General features: G+C 34.4%; 1 protein-coding gene across 9 annotated transcripts in view; it reads right to left on the reverse strand.

Annotated features, from left to right (window-relative positions):
• Positions 1-24,287, reverse strand: part of LOC138707508 (CTTNBP2 N-terminal-like protein) — a 100,653-nt gene that overhangs the window by 33,343 nt on the left and 43,023 nt on the right. For 7 of the 9 annotated variants that reach the window (XM_069837022.1, XM_069837023.1, XM_069837020.1 and 4 more), the window contains one exon: positions 8,869-9,535. In XM_069837022.1, coding sequence (XP_069693123.1) covers positions 8,869-9,535 — 667 coding nt within the window. The remainder of the gene's footprint in view (positions 1-8,868; positions 9,536-24,287) is intronic. The other 2 variants (XM_069837029.1, XM_069837028.1) reach the window with 1 other exon arrangement.

A 24,287-nucleotide genomic window follows, 5' to 3' on the forward strand; every position in this document is an offset into this window, starting at 1 on the left:
CGCACGCACACGCAAACGCACACCCTCCCCCCCTCCCCTACAACATCCGTCTCATAAAAAACACAATGTCTAAGTTTAAACACTGATAGGTATATTATCCTGATTTTGTAGACTTTTTTCAATCAATAAGAGGATGACTACCAATAATGTGTGAAGACTCCACGATCATCTAACCTTACACCCTGTGACTATGTTTTCAAGGGCACAATGAAAGGAAGAGTATTTATTTGGTTGCAGTTTGTTACAATGTTGAATGACAGCACTGACCACACGACTAAGATGAATTGAAGAACAATATATGACAGAAAATAGCCCCTAATCATGATGTCAACTACAATCAGTGATGGAGGATTTAAGCTGGTGTCAAAAATGTATAGAAAAAGAAAAAGGAGGACAATTTCACATCTCGGAAAAATTAGCTAAGTAAAACACTTTGTAATACTTCGCCACCACAAATAGTTGTGACAGATATCTAACAGTGTGTGGAATAAGTGAGCCTATCTGCTGAAAGCAAAAATGCCGTGCTACAGATTCGGCCTTAACTGATCAGCTGGTGCTTATGTATCTTCTCTTTAAAACAAGACAGCTGCTGTTCCGAACCCTTGCATCTCCAGGCAAGTGATTATCTTACGTCACAGTGCTCTGCTATTACCTCTCGTGATATGCATGAGATTTACAGCAGTCTAGTATATTCCACTTTCTGTTCAAAACTCTTCCCATCAGTTCATATAGGAAAATAACTATGTAAAAAAAAACACCAGAAACTCTAAACCTGCAGTAATCTTGATGAGAGAATATTTCATCACCTACTACATTCTTCAGCTTAGTGGACCACAAATGAGCTTAATGACAGAACTGATTATAAGGAAATATCTGCTTACCATGAATGTCTATAGAAGAAGATTCTATCTGCAAATTATGCAATGAGCAGTTATCTTCCTCTCATACAATTTTCTGGAAGGTAATCCGAAAGGGAATCTCTTAAACGTAGCGCAGCGAGACTTGCAAAATCTCTTTCAGAAAGTGAATTATTTACACATAAGAATGGAGATATAATCTGCCACTAGAGTGGGATGATAAAACTGTCTTCAATTAATCACAATCAATCGAGAGTTCTTTAACAGAATTTATATACAATTTTTCACTGTCACATATTACCCGACCATTCTGTTTTTGGAGCGGCAGTTGCTTGTACTAATACATAGCATGCTGCTGTTATGGCATCTGTGCAGTACGATCATTCACTTATTCTAGTCGTAGACTATCACTCTCTTTCCCACAGAGTAACAACATAAGATCGCAGCAGAGCTGTTTACGTTCCACATACAACATGGTCACCTAGTAAATTATTTTTTTTCTAACATCAAACAACTTTCTGATCTTCAGCAATTCTTTGACAATTTCTCTTCATTAAAATAGACTAAATATCATGTCTTATTCAGGGAGACAGCCAGAAAACTGTTTCACATTTTCTGGAAAAGTATTGAATTTTGAGTAATTGCTATTAAATTTTATTTCTGAAGAATTAGATATGTAAAATTTCATTAAGATAAGACAGTGTTAATATCACCACACAAAGGATAAAACAGAAATAGCATAATTTTAGTCATGAGTAAATCTTCAAAATTCTTACATTGAATAGCTTTGAATACATTCATTCCTACAAGCCAGGAAGAAAAACCTTGGTTTTAGTGGAAAAATAATTATGAAAGAATGGCTATCACCACAGACACGTGTGCTGTCATCATATTTAAAGTTAAAAGACTTTCTGGCGTGCAAATATATGAACATTAATTTGTTAATAATGTTAGCAACTGAAGCACACAATTACAAGCAGTTTCATTTTGGAGCGAATTTAATGATGATGTAGCATTGAAAATAGGTGTCATTAAATTACATGCACTTTCAAATTATCATACAGACAAAAATTAAAATGATCACTACACTGAGCAAAGTTTTGTCATTCTGTCCACGGTCAAATTATATATGCCTACGTTTACAAGGAATGGTATATCCTTGAGCAATGAGTCATTTCTACACTGTTTCTGCCGTACTTTCCTTGCTGCATCATTACCTTGCACTTCCAAAACACAAAGCGGAATATTTTCTTAAAGAAAAGTAAAATTTTGTATATAACAATTAATCTCTCTCAAATAAACGTTTTTCCACTTATGCTATGTAATCCATCTTATATTAGTTTATTCTGAATAACACAAAAAGTCGTGAAAAAAATCATGGGATGATTCTTGCAGTTCAGCACGATTGTACTTTTCTTTTCTTATTTAAATTTCAAATGATTAATTCTTTACTAAAAGTTATTATATTTCTTGTGCATCATTGCTAGATGAATAGACTTACGGATAATGTATATGAAAAACATCTGACTAATGGTTTAGGACAGTGTTCCGCAACTGGTGTGACGCGCCACACTAGTGTGCCTCCCCAAGGTGAAAGGTGTGACGTGAACTTTTACTTATTATTGTAAGAAATTAATAAAATTAAAGTAATAAAAGTGTATATTTTAAGTAAGATGGTGCTTGTTTATTCCTTATTACATGCCGCGAATTTTATGTCATCAAAGAAATTAAATGTAATTTATTTACTCAACATTGTTGTTGTATCGTTGTTTGCTTATTGATATATTAATTTTTGTATTCTCGCCTCTACCTCTGTGCCGGCTATGGTGCGGTTTCTTTGTAACACTTACTATATGTTTTGTGTACCATATCCAGGCCTTTCGGAACATTATATTTTATTACTTTATTGCCTGCCACTTTGTCAGAAGCTGGGAGCAAGACTGACCTGACTATATAGAAACTGTCGCCAGGTTTGAAGTTTTCCATTTCTTATAATAACACAACCTTAAAATATTTGTTATAATAACCGACAATAACCAATCCCTCTCTGACATTTTTAAAAACATTTACAATTTTCGCAGACAGTATGTCAGAGTTACTAAACTCTTTTAATGTCACGTACAGGTTCAATAAAACGTGTCAAATTACCCTTAGCAGAGGATTTTTCAAGAAATGTTTCTGCATGATTTTTCCGAATTTAAAATTTCGCTAGAAGGCAGTGTGAGAAAAAATTTAACAAACAGGATTGGTCATTTGGATGGCCAATTACAAGACACCAATTATGTCGTGTCTCAAAGCAACAGTAGTTACAATTATTTGTAACACGAAAAATTCATTAATCATAATCTAATAGCTTCGTAAATTATACGATTTTGAATAATGGTAGTACTGTATCTATTGATACTATGCGACATCTAGTCTCGGTTCCTAACTTCAACGTATTATGTTATTCACAAGCCTATACAGCATGCATGTACTAACTTGCATGCTGTGATAATAGAGCAAATAATGATCAATATTTCAGTGGAATAATACATCTGTACGGCTGTGTTTGTTGACATAAGGTTTTTCCATGGGTGACTTATGGTTTTTATATACCGTTTGCATATTAAAAAACGAAACAGATGGTTAAGCTGAAAAAGTGACAACCAGGAGACAGAAAATCGAGGTTCCACTGTGTTATGATGTATCTTCACTTAATGTATTTGCCTTGCACAGTCTTAATGCTCGAAGTGAATAAACAATGATCCTGTCAAAAAGATCAACTGATGGTCAATGATTTCAGTAAATACTCTTTGAAGAAATATGAATAGAGCCAAAATAATATTTTTCTCTTCGCTACAAATTCCTTACATTATCTGATGTGTCTTCAAAACAAATTTGATTGCACAAAATAAATTTCCTTACACTGACATTTCATTGCAGCTATATACTATAAGTAGGAACAGAAAGTCTTCTCTGTGTGAAATGATCCTGAACCTGTTAATATAACCATGCACATGCTATGTTAAGTCAATCAAACATACATGTTCAAACAGTATACGAACTCTCTCTCAATGGCTGCAGTCCTCCAGCTTCAGCTTCGTTTACATGCATCTGGCATTTTCTTTAAAGTTGCTAATAAATAAAAATTACCAAAATCAAAAGTTGTCTTGGCCACTTTTCCACAGAACTATCATGTTATAACGAACATTGAAAATATTAGATTTCATTATAAACATAAATGATGTTTCTTTTCATGCAACAAATGTTATCCTAAGAACTACATATCTGAAACATAAAAACTAAAAACACAGCAGTTAACATTCTGCAGTCTTACTAGTTGACACAAAGCACAAGCAGTAGTGAATGGATGAATTAATGTTTTTCAAGTGGAAATAATGATGCCAATACGTTTACTGTAATAGAAGTAATCTCTTGTACAAAACTGCTAATATATTTGTTAACAGATCAACATGGACAATATTATAAATTATGTCCAATAAGCTTGGTTAATATGATTCAAATTGTGGACAAACCGAACTACTGAAATTTGAGGCACACTTAAACTGTCTGTCTCTTACAGAATTGATCTCCATTCGTGTTGAGTGTATCATAATACAAATGTTCCAATAACAAATAACCACAAGCACCAGTCTTCATTAAATTGCTGCAAGTGCATTTAAGTATGCAAAATAAAGAAATAACAATACATGGATAACATTCCATGGAAATGTATCATAAGCAATATATTTAAAAAATAATTTCAATAATTTCAAGGGAAAAATTGTTCCGGGGCCGGGTATCGATCCCGGGACCTCTGGTTGAACGTACCAGCGCTCTGCCAACTGAGCTACCCGGGAACTCCACCTGACACCGTCTCAACTTTTCCCTTTATATCCACACAACTCGCGTGGGCTGACGAAATGCCAGAGACCCACATCGAGTGCACACAAACTCTGTGTGACTTGAAATTGTGGTTCTGCATATTAAAAAAAGTATAAACAGGGAATTTATTTTGGGAATTTCTACACAGATTAACACCAGATGCATCCAAAATGGTACCTCATATAAATTTCTCAACTGACAAGATTAAATACTTAGAAACCTTCTATTACTTGGAAGATTGGACACGAGTCAAACATATGCTCTTCCTCCCTTCTGCCACTAGCTACTGCCAAACTACCATGTTTGGCTCAGGTCTCAGCAAACACGCACAGAGAGGAAGACATTTACTTCCTTCAGACAGCCTCTGCAGAGCAGATGATATCATAGTCTACAGCTTATACAATATTTGGCTCATGTCTATCTTCCTAGTAATAATTGTAATTCCAGATCAGGTGACCTCAAACGGAACAATATAAAAATTCATTATGACAACATTCACTGAACTGCTTGTAGAAAATAACTTATTATGTATTATGACTAGTATCACATAATACTAATGCAAAACAAATTACAACAAGGGATGAAAGTGCATTCTACAAACGCAAATTAACAAGGCAACACATGCACTGGTGTAATGTTGGAAGGTAGCAAACCTACAGAATCACAGTGAAAAGTACAAGCTGCATTAAAAGAAAAAAAAAAAAAACTGATAAATTCGGTCATTAACATTATAGCAAAATAAAAATCTGAAGCCTACAGCATGCTAAACAATGCAAAACAAAAACATATAGTCTATTTTCAGTGTACAAAATGGCCACTTCCGAAGGTTGTATGGCTTCAGGTTTCTATTCTTCCAAAAATTAAAAGAGGGTAGGACAGATGGCAACACTATATATCCATATTCTGAAATTCACAGCAACATAATTATATCACCACAAATTCCAAATTTATGTCTTGAAAATTTATACTTGGAATGATGAAGATAGCTCAAAACAGCAAATTCCAATTCTATCTCTAGTAAATGCTTCGGATACAAGTATCATTTGGGAAAAAATTATTACTTATTATGTATAAATTGGAGGTCAATATAGTTGTAAAATATGTTCCTATGTATGAAGATTTTATAAATTCCCCTGTATTATTTAATAGTGTAAAATGTGGAATTACATTCACTTGCATCGCAAAAAGATTATTAACGTGAGCTTAATTAATTTTATATAAAAAGAAGATACAGACTCAAAGATAACATGCATTTGTGTTTCATTCAATATTAATGTATGTCTGTCTTTATATAGTAAACAATATTTGATTGCACGTAATGTAAATAATAATAATAATAATAAATCCTTGTTGCAAAACAATCCACGAACTGTAATGGTCTTTTGCGAGAATCTAGCCTTTGATTGGTAATTTATGATTTGAGGTGAACATCTTTCATATAAAGTACATGGACGATGTTATTTCCAGTTGAGTCTGAATATACCAACGTGAAATTTTACTGGTTCTATTTTAATTCTCGCAGAACATCCATATTTAATTAGTTTTCAACTTTACTACACAAAGAAACAGAAGATTTTTAAAAAGTGTCCACCTATTCACCTACTTACTTTTTCTCCATTAGAAATGGTGTACTGTAGAGGATTTAAAAATCTGTATTAAGAACTACCTAGGAAAGATACAAATAAACAAGTTGCCATGAGAACTATTCTCTGAAATTAGTTCAGAATAAAGATGTTCAAATTTGATAGAGAATAGTTGCTTTTAAATTCACATAATTAAAAAAATTGATGAACACAATTTTTTTACGTAATAAAGTCAGCAAGAACATTTATGGCATTCTAAGTGTAGCAAAGAAAATTTCAAGTATTATATGAAATTTTAGTTCATATTACAGTAATTAAATGGACATTGAAATTTAAAAACCAAAGTTTAAATATTAAGAGTATTCATAGCAAATAAATTAGACGAAAGTAAGGGAATTATTTCTATCTCCTTACTGGATCCACATTTACAGAAAAGGTAGGAGGTTAAGTACTCAACTCTAACCATTATGTAAAGTTGGAATTTGCTTCATAACCTAACATCTTGATAATAAAACATGACATTGTAATGTGCTAAAATAGATAACTACAATATTTGAGCTTTATATCTTCTTCTACATCATTCTTCATTTATTTAGATCACTATGTAGATATCAGCAAATATGATATTCTCCACATCAAAGTCTCTCTGCAGAAATGGATCTATTAACCCAAAGCTTTCCTCTCAATAACATGTATTTTCCTCTTTGTTCTTTTCTGCTCCTCATAGTTAAATCTGTGAAGTCGTTTCCAAGTTTATGAGTTCAATATTGATAATTCATTAAAAATTATTCTCTGTTTTTCTATTAGGTACATTAACGGAATTCTTATACACTATCTCATGAATTTCAACAAATCATATTTTTATGCAACATACTATAGTTTCAGTCAACCTAACCATATTTCAGTTGATTATCCCTTCCAGTTTCTCTACAGTTATATTTAAAATAAAAGTTAGCAAGCTTGATGCAATTTCATGATTATAGCAAAGCAGCACTAGTCCAAAGGCATTATTAACCCTCTAGCCCTAATCAAGAATTTCCACCATTAGAGTATGCTTGCCAGATGTTATGAAGGTTTTTATGTACTGTATTGTTATAAAGCTTGCTTAGCTAAGTTTCTGTATTCATATAATGCTGATAACATGAAGTAAGCGTTATTGTTCTTGCAATAGTTTAATGTTTGTAATGCTTTTAAATTCCATGAGGGATTTAGGCCTGTTCAAGAGCAATTATGAAGTGCTTCTAAGCAGCGATACCAAGTGACACACTGCTGTTAAGCAGTGATGCAACTGAACTCATTGACAGTTAAGAGACTACATCAGGGATGGAAAACTGTGCTACAATTGAAGCACGCGTCATAAGCCGGAACATGTAACTCTCGCGTCATTGTACGATAGGGGGAGAAGTGAAGAGAGAACAGTGTGTTTGCCAAATGTCACACAAACGACATTGAAGGCTCCGGCCTTGTGGATGGGAGAACGAACTCTTTCCCCATGTTTCCACCCTTCTCTTCCTCAGTTCTGTAACCCTGGACTACACATCACTTTATGTACTGGATCACTCAATAAAAGTTCATTGACCTGCCACAATCATGTGTAATTTACTTTCTGAATGGCCATCATACAAGTGAAACCAATGAGTATTCACATATCAGATTATAACAGATGATTCCCAACAGCTTTCTGATCATTTTGCACATGTAACTTATTTTTGGCCAAAATGTTACACAGTTTCTTGAGGTGCAATGACGATAGTCCACTGCTGTGGACTAATGGTTACCACATCTAACTGTCCTGGTTGGGACACGTTATCTGATTGGGTTTTTCTCCGAGGCTTTCCCTCAACCAACTAAAGCAGAACTCCTAGGAAATTTTCGGAATTGAACCTCGGGCTCATTTTGCCATAATTTATTCACGTATTAATATCATCATTACAATAAGCTGAATTAAGTTCACGGTGGGGCATGCTGTATTTATACAACAGTGTAACTGATGGGCGACAAATACAAGTGGTAAGCACAATAAGCTTCAGACTATGGAGCAAGCCTTCAAGACCCCTACTCCATAACAGAAAGAAAAAACATAAGACCTTCACAAATAGGGAATGTGAAAGAATTATATATTAAAAAAAAAAAAAAAAAACAAATGCTTTAATAAGAGCACTGCTACTGAGAAGCACCTCGTTGTGGCTAATTCTGGCTCCTGAACATGAACACCATGAGGATTTTATAGTGTCTTATCAGTTGACGGAAAAAAGAAAATTAATAAAAATTAGTGTTCGAGATAGACATTTTAAATGGGACGTACTGTAAAAGCAATGTACCAATAAGTGATTTTAGGCTTTCAGATTTGGATTTTGGTGTAGCTCCTGATTGTTTCAACTGTGTGGCGTAATTCCCAAATCTTGAAAACCATACATTTCACAGATTTGAACACCAAAAAGGTACACCAGAATGTAATTCTAGTTGTGCTCTTATATGAATTGGGAAGGGAGAGTAGGGGAAGGCCATCTTTATCTGTCCAACCCTCTTAAACCAATTAAAAAAACATCAAGCCCTTTTACCTGCAGCCATGCTAATTAATATCTGCTGGAAATCTGCCAGCTCTGGATCGAGCATTTCAAACCCATGACCGGTTGTAGTGGCAGGAGGTGACTCATGCAAGCCTGTAGGGACGGATGCAGGAGCAGGCCCACTGCGTGCATTATTGGCTGCTTCTACATGAGTGGAAGAGGCACAGGCAGGTGAAGACGGGGACCCAGCACCCACCTGAGGGTCCCTCCTACCATCCACCAGCTCCCCACCCTGTGTAGGGATCTTGTCCTTAGTTACAGAGATACCGAACTTCACTCCTTGAGCACCTCCAGACATCACCTTCTGACTCTTGCCTTCTGCCGGGAGGGTGTCGGTAGCAGGAGAAGCCGGCTCGGGTCGACGTGCTGCCACTGACACGGCCTCCTTTTTGGGGGGTACCACAGGCTTGTTAGGCGGAACAGGCGGAGGAACACCCCGACCTGGTGGTATGGGCTTCTTGGTCTGTGGGGGCAAGGCTTCTGGAGCTTTAGTCTGAGGCACCCCTGCAGGCAGGCCTGCATTGGCTGTCACATGGAACGTGAGTTTGCCACCTTGTGTGGTTGTGAACACCTTTGTACCAGGGGAGGCAGATAAACTCACGTGGGGTGACACCTGAACCACTTGTGCTTGTTGCTGACTCCTTTTCTCTGCTGACACCTGGTGAAAGATGTGGATGATACACGGTTTACATTTCTAACACATGTGGATGTTTTTTGAGTCAGAAAACAATATAAAAATAAACATAATTTTCAAACACTTCAATCACTTTGCAAATTACAATACAAATTTCAATAGCAGCAGCAATATGTATACAATTTGAAGAACCATAATTCTGAAAATTACCTCTGTAGTTCCAAAATTTCTAGACTTACACTGAATAGTATTTCATAGGTTTCCCACGCTTCACAGTTCAATCTACTGTTCGAAGGACTAGAGATTAGGGATGGATTATAACACAGCCTGTTTCTATGTCTCCAATAATAGGTTAAGAAGTTTCATTAACATTTTCGTATTCTATTTCGTTCACTTACCAAGCTATGAAATCAATGGAAGAGTGCGATTTTATACTCATTATTGAACATCTTAGGACATAAAGAATTGAGTAAGAAAACAATTTCTGAGTAATAGGACCACTATGATCCAGTGGAGACTTGTAGTTCACGAAAAAATTTCCACTGTCTTTAGTTTTTATATATATATATTCTCCTTAAAATGTATAATTAACCATCTTAATTGGCTTCAACTGTAATTAACCTTCATAAAGTTGTGGCACATTAACATAATGGTGAAGTGAAATACACAAGTGGCACCATGTAGGTAATTCAAATGTAGTGAGTTTGCTTCAAAAGTTTTGTTTATTCTCTCACAAATTACTTTTTTTTTTTAAGTGGTGTGCACTAAACCATTACTTAGATGTAATGAACAGAAAATTCACATAACCACTGCAACAACTCCTTTATAAACATTATTAACAACATACAATGATCAAAGTTCACATATAAAGATATCAAATAGCTTTCCTCATACAAAAACATAGTCGATGAAAAAAAAAATGTCTAGAGTTTAGTTGAGTATAGTTTTTCTTCGCAACTGTAAGTCTCATTACAGCTTGTAAGTAAAAATGCTGAAAATTAATAATTTATTCCTACCTAGCATTGTTAGAAAGACAAGTGTGTGTACTGATATATGCTGATGAGTAGACCATTTAGTTATATTATTTTTAAGTAAAGATACGAACTGAATATTCAGTGTCAAGAAGGAAGGGGGTAGGAACTTATTTCCTGCGACAATCAAATCATGGACTACTATCTTCATAAGTTTGCATATATACAAATTTAAAAGCCAGGAAGGAAGAACAAAATCATTGAAGCATATTTCTCACTTATACATATAATAAAATATTTCAATGTTAATAGACAAAATGTTTAACACAGGCATATATTTTTCAAAATAACATTTTTCGTGTACCTTTCTTCACAACTCTATCATAGAAACAGTTAATGAAAAGTTCAGTTAATATTTTCTTTCAGTGAAGAATGTAATATTCTTTTTTTTTTTTTATTTTTATAGACAGTATTTCGTATTTTGCCTCTTAATTTCACCACAGCTTTCCAGGTTTACAGAATACAAGTGGCGAAATGTCACTTGAAAATCACTTCAAACTTTAAAGTTATAATTATATTAGTGATAAAAAAAAAAAGGCAATTAATGATGTTATTGCTACAAAGGTGCATCAGACAACTAATGAAATAAAAAATAATAATTATGGAATTATTAGTGTCAGTCAGGCATCATGCATCTTCAAAAGGGTTACAGTATAGTCTGAAGTATTTTGTGCTCATATGAATTGAAACATGTATTCACAAAAAAAAAATAAATAAATAAATAAGTAAAAAGGTAAAGGTAAAGGTAAAGGTATCCCCGTAACATGCCATGAAGGCACTTGGGGGGCATGGAGGTAGAGCCCCATGCTTTCCATGACCTCGGCACTAGAATGAGATGGTGTGGTCGGCACCACGCTCTGACCGCCTTTCACCCCCGGGAAAGACCCGGTACTCAATTTTATAGGAGGCTGAGTGAACCTTGGGGCCGTTCTGAAAGTTTGGCAACGAGAAAAAATCCTGTCACCACCTGGGATCGAACCCCGGACCTTTCAGTCCGTAGCCAGCTGCTCTACCAACTGAGCTACCCAGCCGCCAAATAAATAAATAAATAAAAAAAAATAAAAAATAAAAATAGAAACAAAGTTATCGGTTTACTTAATTTGTGCTATTATACAATTTGGTCTGATAATAATTCCCAGATTTTAACTCAATAATATATTCATGATTTGAAAGTCACTGCTGTGGCTTCACTTCGCAATTCATCATTGGTCCATATTTCTTCTCAGAAGAAAACAACGGAGTTACAGAGACTGTCAGAGTAAATGGGGGAGTGCTACTGAAGTATGCTACATAACTTCGTCACTCCTAGAGTGTCTGAGACTGACAGTGTATGGCAAACTTGCACACATGGGTGGACAGTGTGATGACTGCCCAATATGAATTCATGAACATCACATAACACAAGGATGATGTAAAGGAACAAGCATTCAGTATTGTCATAGACTGCATCATATGTCTGCATTCCACATCCAGTTTCATCATTAAGACTGATAGAAAGTAAAAGCAGATATGACAACACTGTTTTCATGCCATGAAATAGCATGTAATGTCAATCACAACCTTATTTCTAAGGCACTGTGGACTGAGGAATCGCGACCTGGAAAATGTAACCTTCATGCTAGATGGCGCAACATTCTCACTTATACCAAGGTCGCTAGATGTCACTGTCAAACAGCTCTTAGTCAGGTCCTCTCATCCCATTCCACCAATGTATTTTATTATTGGGTTATTTTACGACGCTGTATCAACATCTAGGTTATTTAGCATCTGAATGAAATGAAGGTGATAATGCCGGTGAAATGAGTCCGGGGTCCAGCACCGAAAGTTACCCAGCATTTGCTCGTATTGGGTTGAGGGAAAACCCCGGAAAAAACCTCAACCATGTAACTTGCCCCGACCGAGATTCGAACCCGGGTAACCTGGTTTCATCGCCAGACGCGCTGACCGTTACTCCACAGGTGTGGACTCCACCAATGTATAAGCATTGGAAAGACAAATCGAAAACCTTTATTGGAATCTCTTGAGCAATTTGGGGCTGCACATCCAGGCATTTTGAAAACTCGTTTTATGAAATATATAAATCTTAACACAAGTTCCTTCCACAACCCAATGTAAACAAACCGAATAGATGGCGCAAATATGGCAGCACGCAACGACCTGACTTATATCGACGGACCTCGACTTACACCGCTGCCAAACAATTAGATGGATCTTTATCAATCATGTCATCATTAGGCACTTTCCAACACTATGGCCTCCACAACTCAGATCTCCATCCAGCCGAATTTTGGTTGTGGGGTTACCCCACAGAAAGAGTTTTCATGGCACATCCAATAATCCTGTAGCAACTGAAACATGCCACCACACCACATGAAACTGGAAATATTCAAAGACAATATTTGCAAAATGCTATGAATGGTGTCACAGGAAGACTGGTGTTTGCTCAAGAAGTTAACGGCAGACATATTTCCAATATTTTATAAAATCTAACTCCATTGTTTGCCTAACAGTGATTTTTTTCCTACCCGAAATATTAAAATATCCATAATGCTTTAAAATTTTAAGTGACTTTTGAATGACCTTATAATTAAAAAAGAAGGGAGGAGGGAATTCTATTTTGGGCTTTATTACCACAAAATCCACTTGAAAAGTATTCCTTAAAAGCACGATTTTCCTTAAACTGGGTTTCCTTAAAAGTGGAAATTAATTACATTATTCTTATGGCAACTTTGGAACTTGTCACACAAAATGAAACTCACTCCTTGCGCAATTATTAGGTCTATAAAACAATAGAAGCTATTTGATTAAAAAACAGTATTTTGAAATGCAATGGTATTGATAGACAATTGTACATCAAGGTGAGTAAAACAATATCTCCAATTTTAGTTGAAGTTAGACAAAATCTACGTGATATAAAAAATGATCCAGAATATTTGTTAAGATTTTTAACATTTTTATTCATGCGAATTAATGTAATAATTAATTTGTTAAATGTGTATTGAATTACACAAAACATGAAAAGCTTAAGCATAACATAAAAATGCTGGAAAAGTTGTATGGAGCTGTTCAATTTGCCCTTATAATCTACTCTTTTTTTAATATAAATTATTTTTACTCTTTGAAGAAGCATCTCTTTTTTCAGTCAGAACTGATACACACTCTTTACTTTCTCATTACATGTACACACTTAATAAAATGTCAGTTATATTACCAATTATATTCTATATATAATTCACTTTCTTGAACTATAATTTAAAAGACACACATAAATGAAATCAATTACAGTGCATCCAAATAAGACGAAGAATCTTATTTACATTATACACAAGAGGCATTATAAACTCTTCTATTCCGAGAAAGTGAAATATATTATTTCATTTATGAATTATATGGTTCAAATAATGTATGTAATAAATTTTTCACAAATTCACATGAATCATTCAAATATTCTTTTGCTAAACTCCAAACTATTAAGGATTATTAAGTTAGAGTTGTTAATAAAGATATTTTCATAAACATTACTTGGCAGGCATGCAACCACGAGTGGGTGTACTATGAACGCCAATGGCTTCTCCCCTTTCCAATTAGGGGAGAGAAATTGTAAATTAATATTGTGTTATGTCAATCACCTGGAAAGCGTCTGTGGCTGTTGTGAAAGAAACCCTCGTATAAAGACATCATTCCCAGCCTGAAAATTCAACTCAAAAGCAGGTACATCACCTTGACATATTTGAAACTTACATTTTGCTACAGCTTGCTCTACAAGTATTTTTGGAGACAACCAGCCAACACAATAATTCTCTGCTTTATTCTTTGTAAAAAATAAAAATCAAGAAAATAATCTGAACCAATTTTGAGAAAATTATCAGTTTTAAGACTCATTTGTTCCTTATAAAATTATATTTCATGCCATCTCTAAAAAAACAAATGCTCTACACACATGGGCACAAACCAAAATCCATTTCTTCATATTAGAGATGCTGGAAACGTGCATTTCTGTAAAAATCTCGAAATATATTTATGTTTGCAACATCGCAGTTCTTTCTTTACACTCTTCATGTGTGAAAATGTGATAAACTATATTGCCTTGCATGCAATAAATTTCGTTGAAATAAAAAATATATGAACTGTATTAAGAGCCATTCAGTGGTAAATAAATTTATTCGAAATTGATGTCACTTAATACAGTTAAACCTCGTTTTAAAGTTCACGTTTTTAAGGAAAAATGTGTTAAGTCCCAGCCAAATTGCCATAAGAATAATGTAATTAACTCTCGCTTTTAAGGAAACCCGGTTTAAGGAAAATCCCATTTTTAAGGAATACTTTTAAAGTGCTTTTGTGATAACGAAGCCTGAAATATTGACTCGACTTTCAATAATCAAAAGTAGCCTGTTGGCATATTCAATAGAGCATCTCAATTGATAGAAATGTGGCGCCACATGGTGGTTATTCTTTATGGTCTAGCTTTGTGTTGCTTTCACAGAGTGGTTGCGTTGCTTGTTTCGTTCTCTCAAGTTGTGTGGATCCTGTTTCCAAGAGTTTTTCTTTTCCTTTCTTTGTTAGTTTACTGGGTGTTCAGTTCAAAATGTGTCTTGGCTCGCTGTATGCCGTCATGTGGCTAGCTGATGAGCCTAGAGAATTCAATCTTCCTACACTTCCGCAGCTCAGGTGTATAATCTAAGAGGCAGAGAAGTTGGCTAGCAAGTACGGCGTTCATTCTGAAGAGTACGTACCGATACGTACGGTAACGCCGGTAGTGGCAGGAATGTGAACTGTTTGGAAATACGTACTGTCGGGATATGGGGAGAGGGTTAAGACGATTACTTACGTATTTGTTGACATTAACTTCGACGGTCAACATGGACACGGAGCATTTGATTTGTGTTGTGGAATGTTACCGTACGCAACCGATAACAGATACCCTGCGTACGACTTGCCGGCGCAAAACACAGCTCGAAAGAGGTTATGGTAGCACACACACTGTACAGACCGCCATCTGTTGCTACGACGTTCAAGTTATACCGTACACGTTCTCAAGTTCAGATTGAAGAACGCCTTAAATAATAGGCAACTTCTCTAACATATAAGTTGAAACTCGCTTCAAATCGGTGACCCAACAACAGTGACGTCATGACACACTTTGAAATGAACACCCAGTATATTGTTTATTCTTCGTTACAATGGTGATTTAAAATGAAAGAAATTAACTATTGGACAGAAAGAGAAAATAATAAGGGATGTCGAGGCTAATACTCATATGGCAAAAAAAGCAAAGGAAAAGAAAAGTAATCCCCCAGAGATTCGTTAAAAAAGGGTCCTATTGTATATTCATTTTAAGTCCACACATGTGGTGCAGAACTTTTCAGAAATTCTTGTCTACTAGTGCTCCCCTACTTCCCAAAAATCAAAGTTGCTGAAAGGACAAAATAACCATTTTACTGTAAAGTACGTTATATGTGAAATAACACAGAATATATATATATATATATATATATATATATATATATATATATATATGTGAAATAACACAGAAATATATATATATATATATATATATATATATATCTGTGTTATTTCATTTGCATGTATAATAAATTTTGTTCCAACACATCAAAATAGGCACTTAAATTTTACGTATTAAGGACTGATTGTCAGTAAACTGAGAAAGTTTCATACTTTTATAACATGTAAGCATACACATCTGATAACGCATTAAATGCGAAAATTTCGTTTTAATTACCCATTCTTTCGCATTTATTAACGGAAAATATATACGATTTTTCCATGTCGAGTTGTCTATTGATATTTCAATCAGCTGAACCAAAAGCAATGAATTGAAAAATGTTTTGATTAAAAAACAAGTGTTACAAGATAGCAATTTTATTTTCAAACATGATGCACAAATTTTAATACAATTCTAAATATTGCTTAATTTTGTAAATACCTCAATGTAAAACACACAACGTAAATGCTGTGTTGTTTTGTGTATAATTTCATGTAATTACTGTAAATTTTAAGTGATTTAAGATAATCTGTTTTTCGAAGATATTCTGAACGGAAAAATGTGTACCTAACATGGAAAGCGGGCTTCAATACATAAATGTTTAACCAAATGATATAACATCTGGTTTTTTAATAGACCTAGATTTCACAGTCAAATAAATCTCGTAAAAAATTCTCTTAGATGTGTTTAAGACAAATGCTATTTACATTACAAAATTTATTAAGGATTCTAAAAGGAATAAAAGATGTATGCTGTTCATTATGCACTATCGTTTATTTCATATTGTTGTAGTTACAGGTTTAAAACATAGATAAAAAATACTATGAAATTTCACTCGATGCAGAGCTTAATCTCCACTTCACAATTCGAGCACTAAAATCACTGTACACCTTGGGCACTAGAACTCCTAGAACTGCTTAGCCATTCCTCATTAATGAAGTATACACAAAATAACATTCTACTTTTCTGACTAGTTGGTGTTCATTATACCTAATAACCATAATATGCATTGTACCTATTGTGACAGTTGAGTTTATTATCTAAATATATTTTGGAAAGCTGCATATAATATAACAGAAAATTAGAAGATCATTACTAAGTACACTGGCTGCTATGTCAGTCTTTAGTTGTGGAAGTCAACCAACTTTGAAGTGAATATTTTCTAATTATATGTTTATTTGTTTTCTTTAACACGCACGCACGCACACACACACACAGATATATATAATGAAACCTCTATCAATCGCTCCATACACTATAGTCCATTGTCTCCGAAAAAGTCACATATGGAAAAGGTTTTGTTACCTCTATTTATCTCGTATTTCATCAAGAGTCCAAATTTTCAACTACAAGAAAAAACTAGAAGAATGATGAAAAGGGAAGAGAGAATAGGGTGTAATAATATTTTTTTGGAATTATGTTGTTCAGCAATTTCTGTCCCCCAAGAGCTGCTGTAATTCTTATTGAACGTTATTCTTCTCAAACCCACCTTTTCCTCCTTACCAAACTATCACCAACTGAGGTTCTACCCATATTGAGACTACTGAAATCTATCATGTTAAGAAAATTTTATTTTCATATACGAAGTAACCAGTTTCTGTGTGTTTGACAACTCTCTTTTCAAAATATCGGCATGCGGCATTATATGCACTACAGTATCATTCTAATGTGATGAACAACAACACAAAACACTGGAAACTGTTAATAATGACTTAACAATACCAATAAAAATTTGTCTTCTAATGCTAAAAGTTGTGATGAAAGTAACATAGGAGCATAAACAAATATTTCAGGTGAAAATCCTTCAGAAGGCTGGGTTTCAGTTTGAGGCACATTGTAGGCTTTGGCTATCTCCTGTAAGTTTATTATAATAGGTGTCATGCCTGTTATCATGCAGAGTGCTTCAGTAGACGTTGTTCTGAATGTTTTCACGATTTTCAGATTTATTAATTGCTGGATCCATATTAGTTTCGTCCGATTCAATTGTTTCTGGAGACTTTCGATCCATACTGGATCACAGTATGATAATAAGGGCAGAATTGCACCTTCATAGATCATTCTCAGAGCTCCATGATTCAGTCCCCAATCGAGCTTAGCTGACTTCGATAGTGTGTTGGTAAGTCTTGTGCTTCTGTCTGCTACGTGTTGGATGTGAGTGCTGAAGTCGAACTTTTCGTCCAATACAATTCCCAGGTACTTCATTGTTTTTACTTGTTCCAGGAGTTTGTTGTTTAAGAATATGTTGATCCTTTTATCAATATTGCGCCTGTTCTTTCTTATCAACAATACTTTAAATTTTTGCGAATTCAATTTTATTTTATTGTTTTTGGCCCAGTTTGAGATCTTCTGAAGTTCCACGTTGGCATAATTTTCTGCTTCCAGTAAGGTTTTGCCTTTTGTCATTAATAACATCGTCAGTAAATGCGATGACTTTGGTGTGGTTGGTGTATTCCAGGTTAAAGCAAAGAATTGTACTGAATGTTCCACATTCCTGGCCCACAGCATGATCCTAGTGGACAACCTTTTGTTACAGCTTTTCCTACTTTGATGTATTTCACGCACAAAGTCGCTCTTCTCTGAGTAAAGTAGCTCCTTACAAGGTTGTATAAGTTCTGAGGACAGTTGTAATTTCTCAAGGCACTCATAATGCTGGGCCACCAAGCTGCATCGAACGCACCTTGGACGTCCAAACTAACTAAGACCAGAAACTGTTTATCTTCAAGACTTTGCTGTATGTACTCCTTCACTGCCATCATGGCGTCTACTGTGCTCATAGTTGGCGTAAATCCAAACTGATTTTGGTTCAGTAGACAGTTTGAGTGCACATGATGCATTATCCTTCTCTTAGAAGTTTTTCCAGGATTTTTCCGCCAGTATTGATTAAACTAATCGGGCAAAACTTAGATGCCTCTGTGCTGGTGTCTTTTCAAGGTTTGGTGATAGGTATGAGTTGTGCTTTCTTCCATATTTGTGGGAAGTGACTATTTTTAAGGCATGACTTATAGATGGTTGTCATGTACCTTGGGAACAGTCTGAAGACTTGGAGTAGAATTGAACTGTTTACTCCGTCCTCTCCTGATGCTTTCTTTGGATGCATTCTTGTGAGGATTGCTTTTATTTCTTGCGGTGTGAAATCTCTGTCATCTGGAGTATCTATTGGTTGGCAGGTACCCTCACGAATTAATCTATGATAATCACTATCTTCACACTCCTTGTCTTCTGGCACAAAATGATCTAGCATGTAGTTTAATGTTTCAGTTATATCCGAAGTCATGGAACCATCAGGTTTCTTTAGAGTTGTCAGCTGTGTAGTTTTCTTTATTTTCCCAGACAACAAGCGGTACACTGCATTCCATGGATTGTTGGCCCGGGTTAAGCTGCAATATGCTTTGCAAGAGTTCAATTTTTCATTTTTTTTTATAGCTCTATCATATTTTCTGTTCTCGATGTACGCATTCTTCCTTTGTTCCTTAAGGTTCTGGTCATTTTTTGTTTTCTGGTAGTGTCTTCTTAGTGCATTAGTTCTTTTGCGTGAGATAGTTAATGCATCTGACCACCAAGGAACTGTCTTCTTTTGGATAGATCTCCCGTTGGCTTGCTAGTTTTGAGACACATTTTGCAAGTTAGTTGTATAGTTTCTGTGTAATCTCTCACGAGTTTCTCAGTGTCTGATTCCGTGCTGGCCATATTAGACAGTTGTTCATCTATTTCTTTGATATAAGCACTTCTCTGCGAGTTAGTCTGAAGATATCTATTGGCGAATTTCCTTGTGAGGACACTGCTGAACTCTTCAAGTTTGTCTTCTTTTATGATAAATTTTGAGCTACGGAAATTAACTGTCCTGTTATGAGTTGTGTGATGAGATAGAGTGAAGGTGATGTAGCGATGGTCGGAGCAGCTTTCTTCTCCGCTGCACTCCCAGTCTTTCAGTCTTGATAGTAGTAAGCCATTTGTTATTGTCACATCAACGTTGCTCCTGCCTCTGTTGTTTTCAAAAGTTGTGTTATCACTTTCCTCATTCAGTACATGTGACTATAGGCCAGATATTCAACTGATTTTCCTCTCGCATTTGTGATTATATCATGCTTTAGACCTGGAGTTGCTGTCCATATGGAATATATGGTCGTCTTTCTCTTCTGTAGGGGCGTGAGCATTTATAACTATGAGATTGCATCATCTACCCGAAAGTACTAAATACGATAATCTGTCACTGATAAATTCGACCTTTTTTACTGATGATTGTATTATTTTAAAAATAACAGCATGCAAAAAGAAATTATACACTTGTGATCTAGTTAACAAAAATTACTTCAAGCAGTCAAGCATTTTATATGAACAAGAATGTGTACTTGGTAAAAGTAGAAGATACAATATTATCAAGTAATTTGATGAAAACTACTGCTTTCAAACTGTTTCAAAGTGAAGGGAGATCATGTACATTAACGCCTAAACAGAGACCTACATGCCAATATAGAAGAAATAACACAGCAAACAAAAACTACATCTAGTAATGCAAGAAGAATGTCAGCTATTTCACAAATAATTTTTAAATACATTAACATGCTATACATGGAGATTTCCAAAGTAGGATGCACAATTATGGAAATGACATAAGGAATAGATTTTTAAATTGTACCATTGCAGTCTTCACTTGAACTTCCCAATTTATACACTGGAGAGAGTGACAAGAACATAAAGGCTGTTTGTAAATTTCAAAACAAAGTAACTGTCAATGATTAATTTAAAATATGCAACATTTGCACTATGAAATAATTTTATTGCTTTTGTCCGAACTAAAATTTTAATTCGTAATTAATTTCTAATTCTTGCATAGGACTGACATAAATGCTTTTCTGAACTAAATACTCTCATTGTTGTACCTCTCTCCTCTACAATTTCCTGCAACTGACGGAGGTTTCAACATATAAAGATTTAACTTAATTAGTTGGGCATACTATTATATATATATATATATATATATATATATATATATATATATATATATCACCTTAGCGTCTTTGGATGGACTTAATTTCATCCTGTAATGTAAGTATTTACATCGAATTTCATCACATCACACACAAAAAACATTACTAAATAAATTAAATAAAAATAAAAAGACTAAGACTAAATTACATATAACAAAACTAAACAGAAGTGCGTAATTACAATGTGTATAAAATGAAACCACTAAATATAGGTGTGGATAATTCACGGCATACCACATAACCTTCAACTTTCTAGAACAATTTTAATTGTCTATTTCATACAATGATGTAATTGCTGACCTCATTGTGAATATGAATGATATTTTACACCAAATGCAAATTGTTTCAACAATTAAAAAATTAGTAGTCATTATATGGGTAAGTTTTAAAATCACGAGAAATGACAAGCCAGAGATAAAAAATAATCTGACTAATTATTACAGTAATCAACAGTTTAGAACTTATTACACAATCTTAAATTATTTATGGACAAAAATTGTTTCTTTATTAGTATTCCAGTTTACTACTAGTGAGCACAGAAAATAAGAGTAAATAATTAAACTTCCATCAGATGGGTTAAAAAAAAAGGGAAAGCTTCGTTTTGTAACTTCAAAAAGTCTCAACTCAAACACTGACACCGACAGCCAAGAGAAAACCGCGAACATTTTCTTACATAAATATAAAATAATTTTTTTTGTTTAATTACTGATAATATATAGTGTAATATAATGGGATCCAGGAATGTGTAGACAGTAAAAAATTTGGAAGGCCAATGAATATGGAGTAATCAGTCTTCCATCTCAGTTCCCTCACAGTAAAAGATCCAGTTTACATATGCGCATATAAAGTAAATACCTAGCTAACTACGAAAGAATTAAAAAAAAATACATTTATCACATCTTCTGTGGAAGTCCAATTACAGGACAATTGGGGGCTTTGAATGTCCAAAGTTGTATCATTCCCACTACTTATATTCACTTTATAATGAAGTGATTATAATTATTTACACACTGAATGAAGTAATCTGTTTTTAAAAGATTCTTTCAATATACAGTAATGTTTAGCATTACTAAAAAGTCTATGCACTATAGATGGGACAGCAGCAAGATTTCTCAGTAATAAATTATTATTATTATTATTATTATTATTATTATTATTATTACTACTACTACTACTACTATTACTGGTATTACAATTATTCTTTTCCAATCCACAATGAACCATAAAGAAATAAATGTTAATTCTTATTCAAAATAAAAATTGAAGTACAAGCATTTCAGGTTATGATACTACAGCACAAAGTGCACGCACACGCGCATGCATGTTTGCACTTAATTTCGACACATCTCAGCTACATATAATATCAATTTAAATCACAAACGATTCTTGTAATGTGGTCATTTCTTGCAAAATTTTGTTGAAGTGTGGAAAGGTGATATCTGCAATGTGTTTCGTATTTTAATATATGTTTATATTTATAATAAACAGCTACTTGGTGCCTTCACGGCATCACAATTAGTTTTTTAAAGTAACTAGAATACTGCCATAAGTAAAAATGATTTTATATTTTTAAATTATCATTATACAAAATGTGATTAGCACCTTTGAGAACATATGATATTTACTCTATATGAAGAGCTTTGTATAATAATTGATTTATATGTCAAATTTCATTTCGGGATCTCGACTGGTTTAAGAGATATTCATAAGGGTTTAATATCTCTTAAGCTGCAGTGGCACACCAAGGTCACATGTTCTCTGACACTGTCAGTTGCTCACACAATCGTCACGTTTTAAGGACATTATATGCAATTTCCTCATAGTTTGTGGGACTTCAGTTCATTAGTTTCGTGTGCGTTGGTTAAATTCATTGATTTATTCCATAATTATCCCTAAAACAAAACAAACTTGGAAATTATGGTGTTGTAATTCTTTCAGATTGGAAAGACATTCAAAATGAATTGGTAAGAGAAAAGTGACAATGAACATTTATAAAAAAAAGTTCCGCACTTAGTATTAGGTGACTCAATTTGTCATAGTTGTCATCTTAAAGTTTAAAAAATCAACACTTCTTATGAGGACAATGGGGCTGGAACTGAGACTGGTAGGTTAACAAGTGAAGAAAAGGGTGTGCACACTGAGACAGAGAGTTGATGAGGAGGAATACATTTCTGTAAGTACTGAAGACAAAGTGAGTAATTTGAATTAACCAACTCCATTGGGTGAATCTCTCGTTTCCAAACCTAATTTTCATGTGTTGAATTTTACGCACAAAAAAAGCCAGTGCTATAACATGTGCAATAAATGAGATTACATTTAGCATTTCTACTGGTAGTGACACGAATGGTCAGGAAATAATTAATCAATTCAAAGAAAAGACTGTAATTTCGTAAAAAGAAATGAGAAATACATTTTAACCTGGCTTCCTAAAAGCTGGAATAAATGTAAAATTACTTCTAAATTAGGAGAGTCTTATGTGGCGCATGTTGCAAAGCAAACACAAACAAATAAAGATGTCATGTTAGTGCCAGACAGACCATACAAGTACAGTAAGTCTCCATGATGATATACAGTAGTTGAACTTTTGAAAAGTTTTTATCAAGAAGACTATATCAGTAGGATAATTGCCGGTATGGAAGACACCAAATCTGTCAGAGAAGGAGGGAAAAAAATAAAAAGCAAAAGAGATTACTTTTAGCAAACCTTAAGAAAATATACAAGGAATTTATATTCAGACATCCAAGTTCTTCTGAAGTCAGGTTTTCTAGGTTTGCATTTCTCAGACCTAAACTATGCATTTTCACAAGAGGAGCAGGGACATGCAATGTTCGTGTTTGTACGACACATGAAAATACAAAATTAATGGATATGAACCTATAGAAGCTTAAACATGACAGTGATAACTCATTCCAAGACCTTAATGAAGTAATAAAAACAATGGTATACAATGATCTGTCACCAGATTGTGTCTCAGTAAGTCCGAAACATGTTCTTGAGATATAATTGTTTTGGTGCTGTTGAATTCTTTCTTACAGAAAAATCTAATTGAAGAAATTACGCACTAAAAATGGACAACAGACAGAACCCAGATGACTTTGGTGAAAAAATCTTCTGAAGATGTTGTCCGCTACTTCTTGATATGGCTGAAAAAATGCAGTGCACAATTTTACAGCAAAGGCACAATCAAATTATTTAAGAAAATTGAAGAATGAGAAAGCCAGGTGAATTCACTGCAATTGGGGATTATTCCGAAA

The sequence above is a fragment of the Periplaneta americana genome, chromosome 10, assembly GCF_040183065.1.
Source record: "Periplaneta americana isolate PAMFEO1 chromosome 10, P.americana_PAMFEO1_priV1, whole genome shotgun sequence".
Taxonomy (NCBI): domain Eukaryota; kingdom Metazoa; phylum Arthropoda; class Insecta; order Blattodea; family Blattidae; genus Periplaneta; species Periplaneta americana.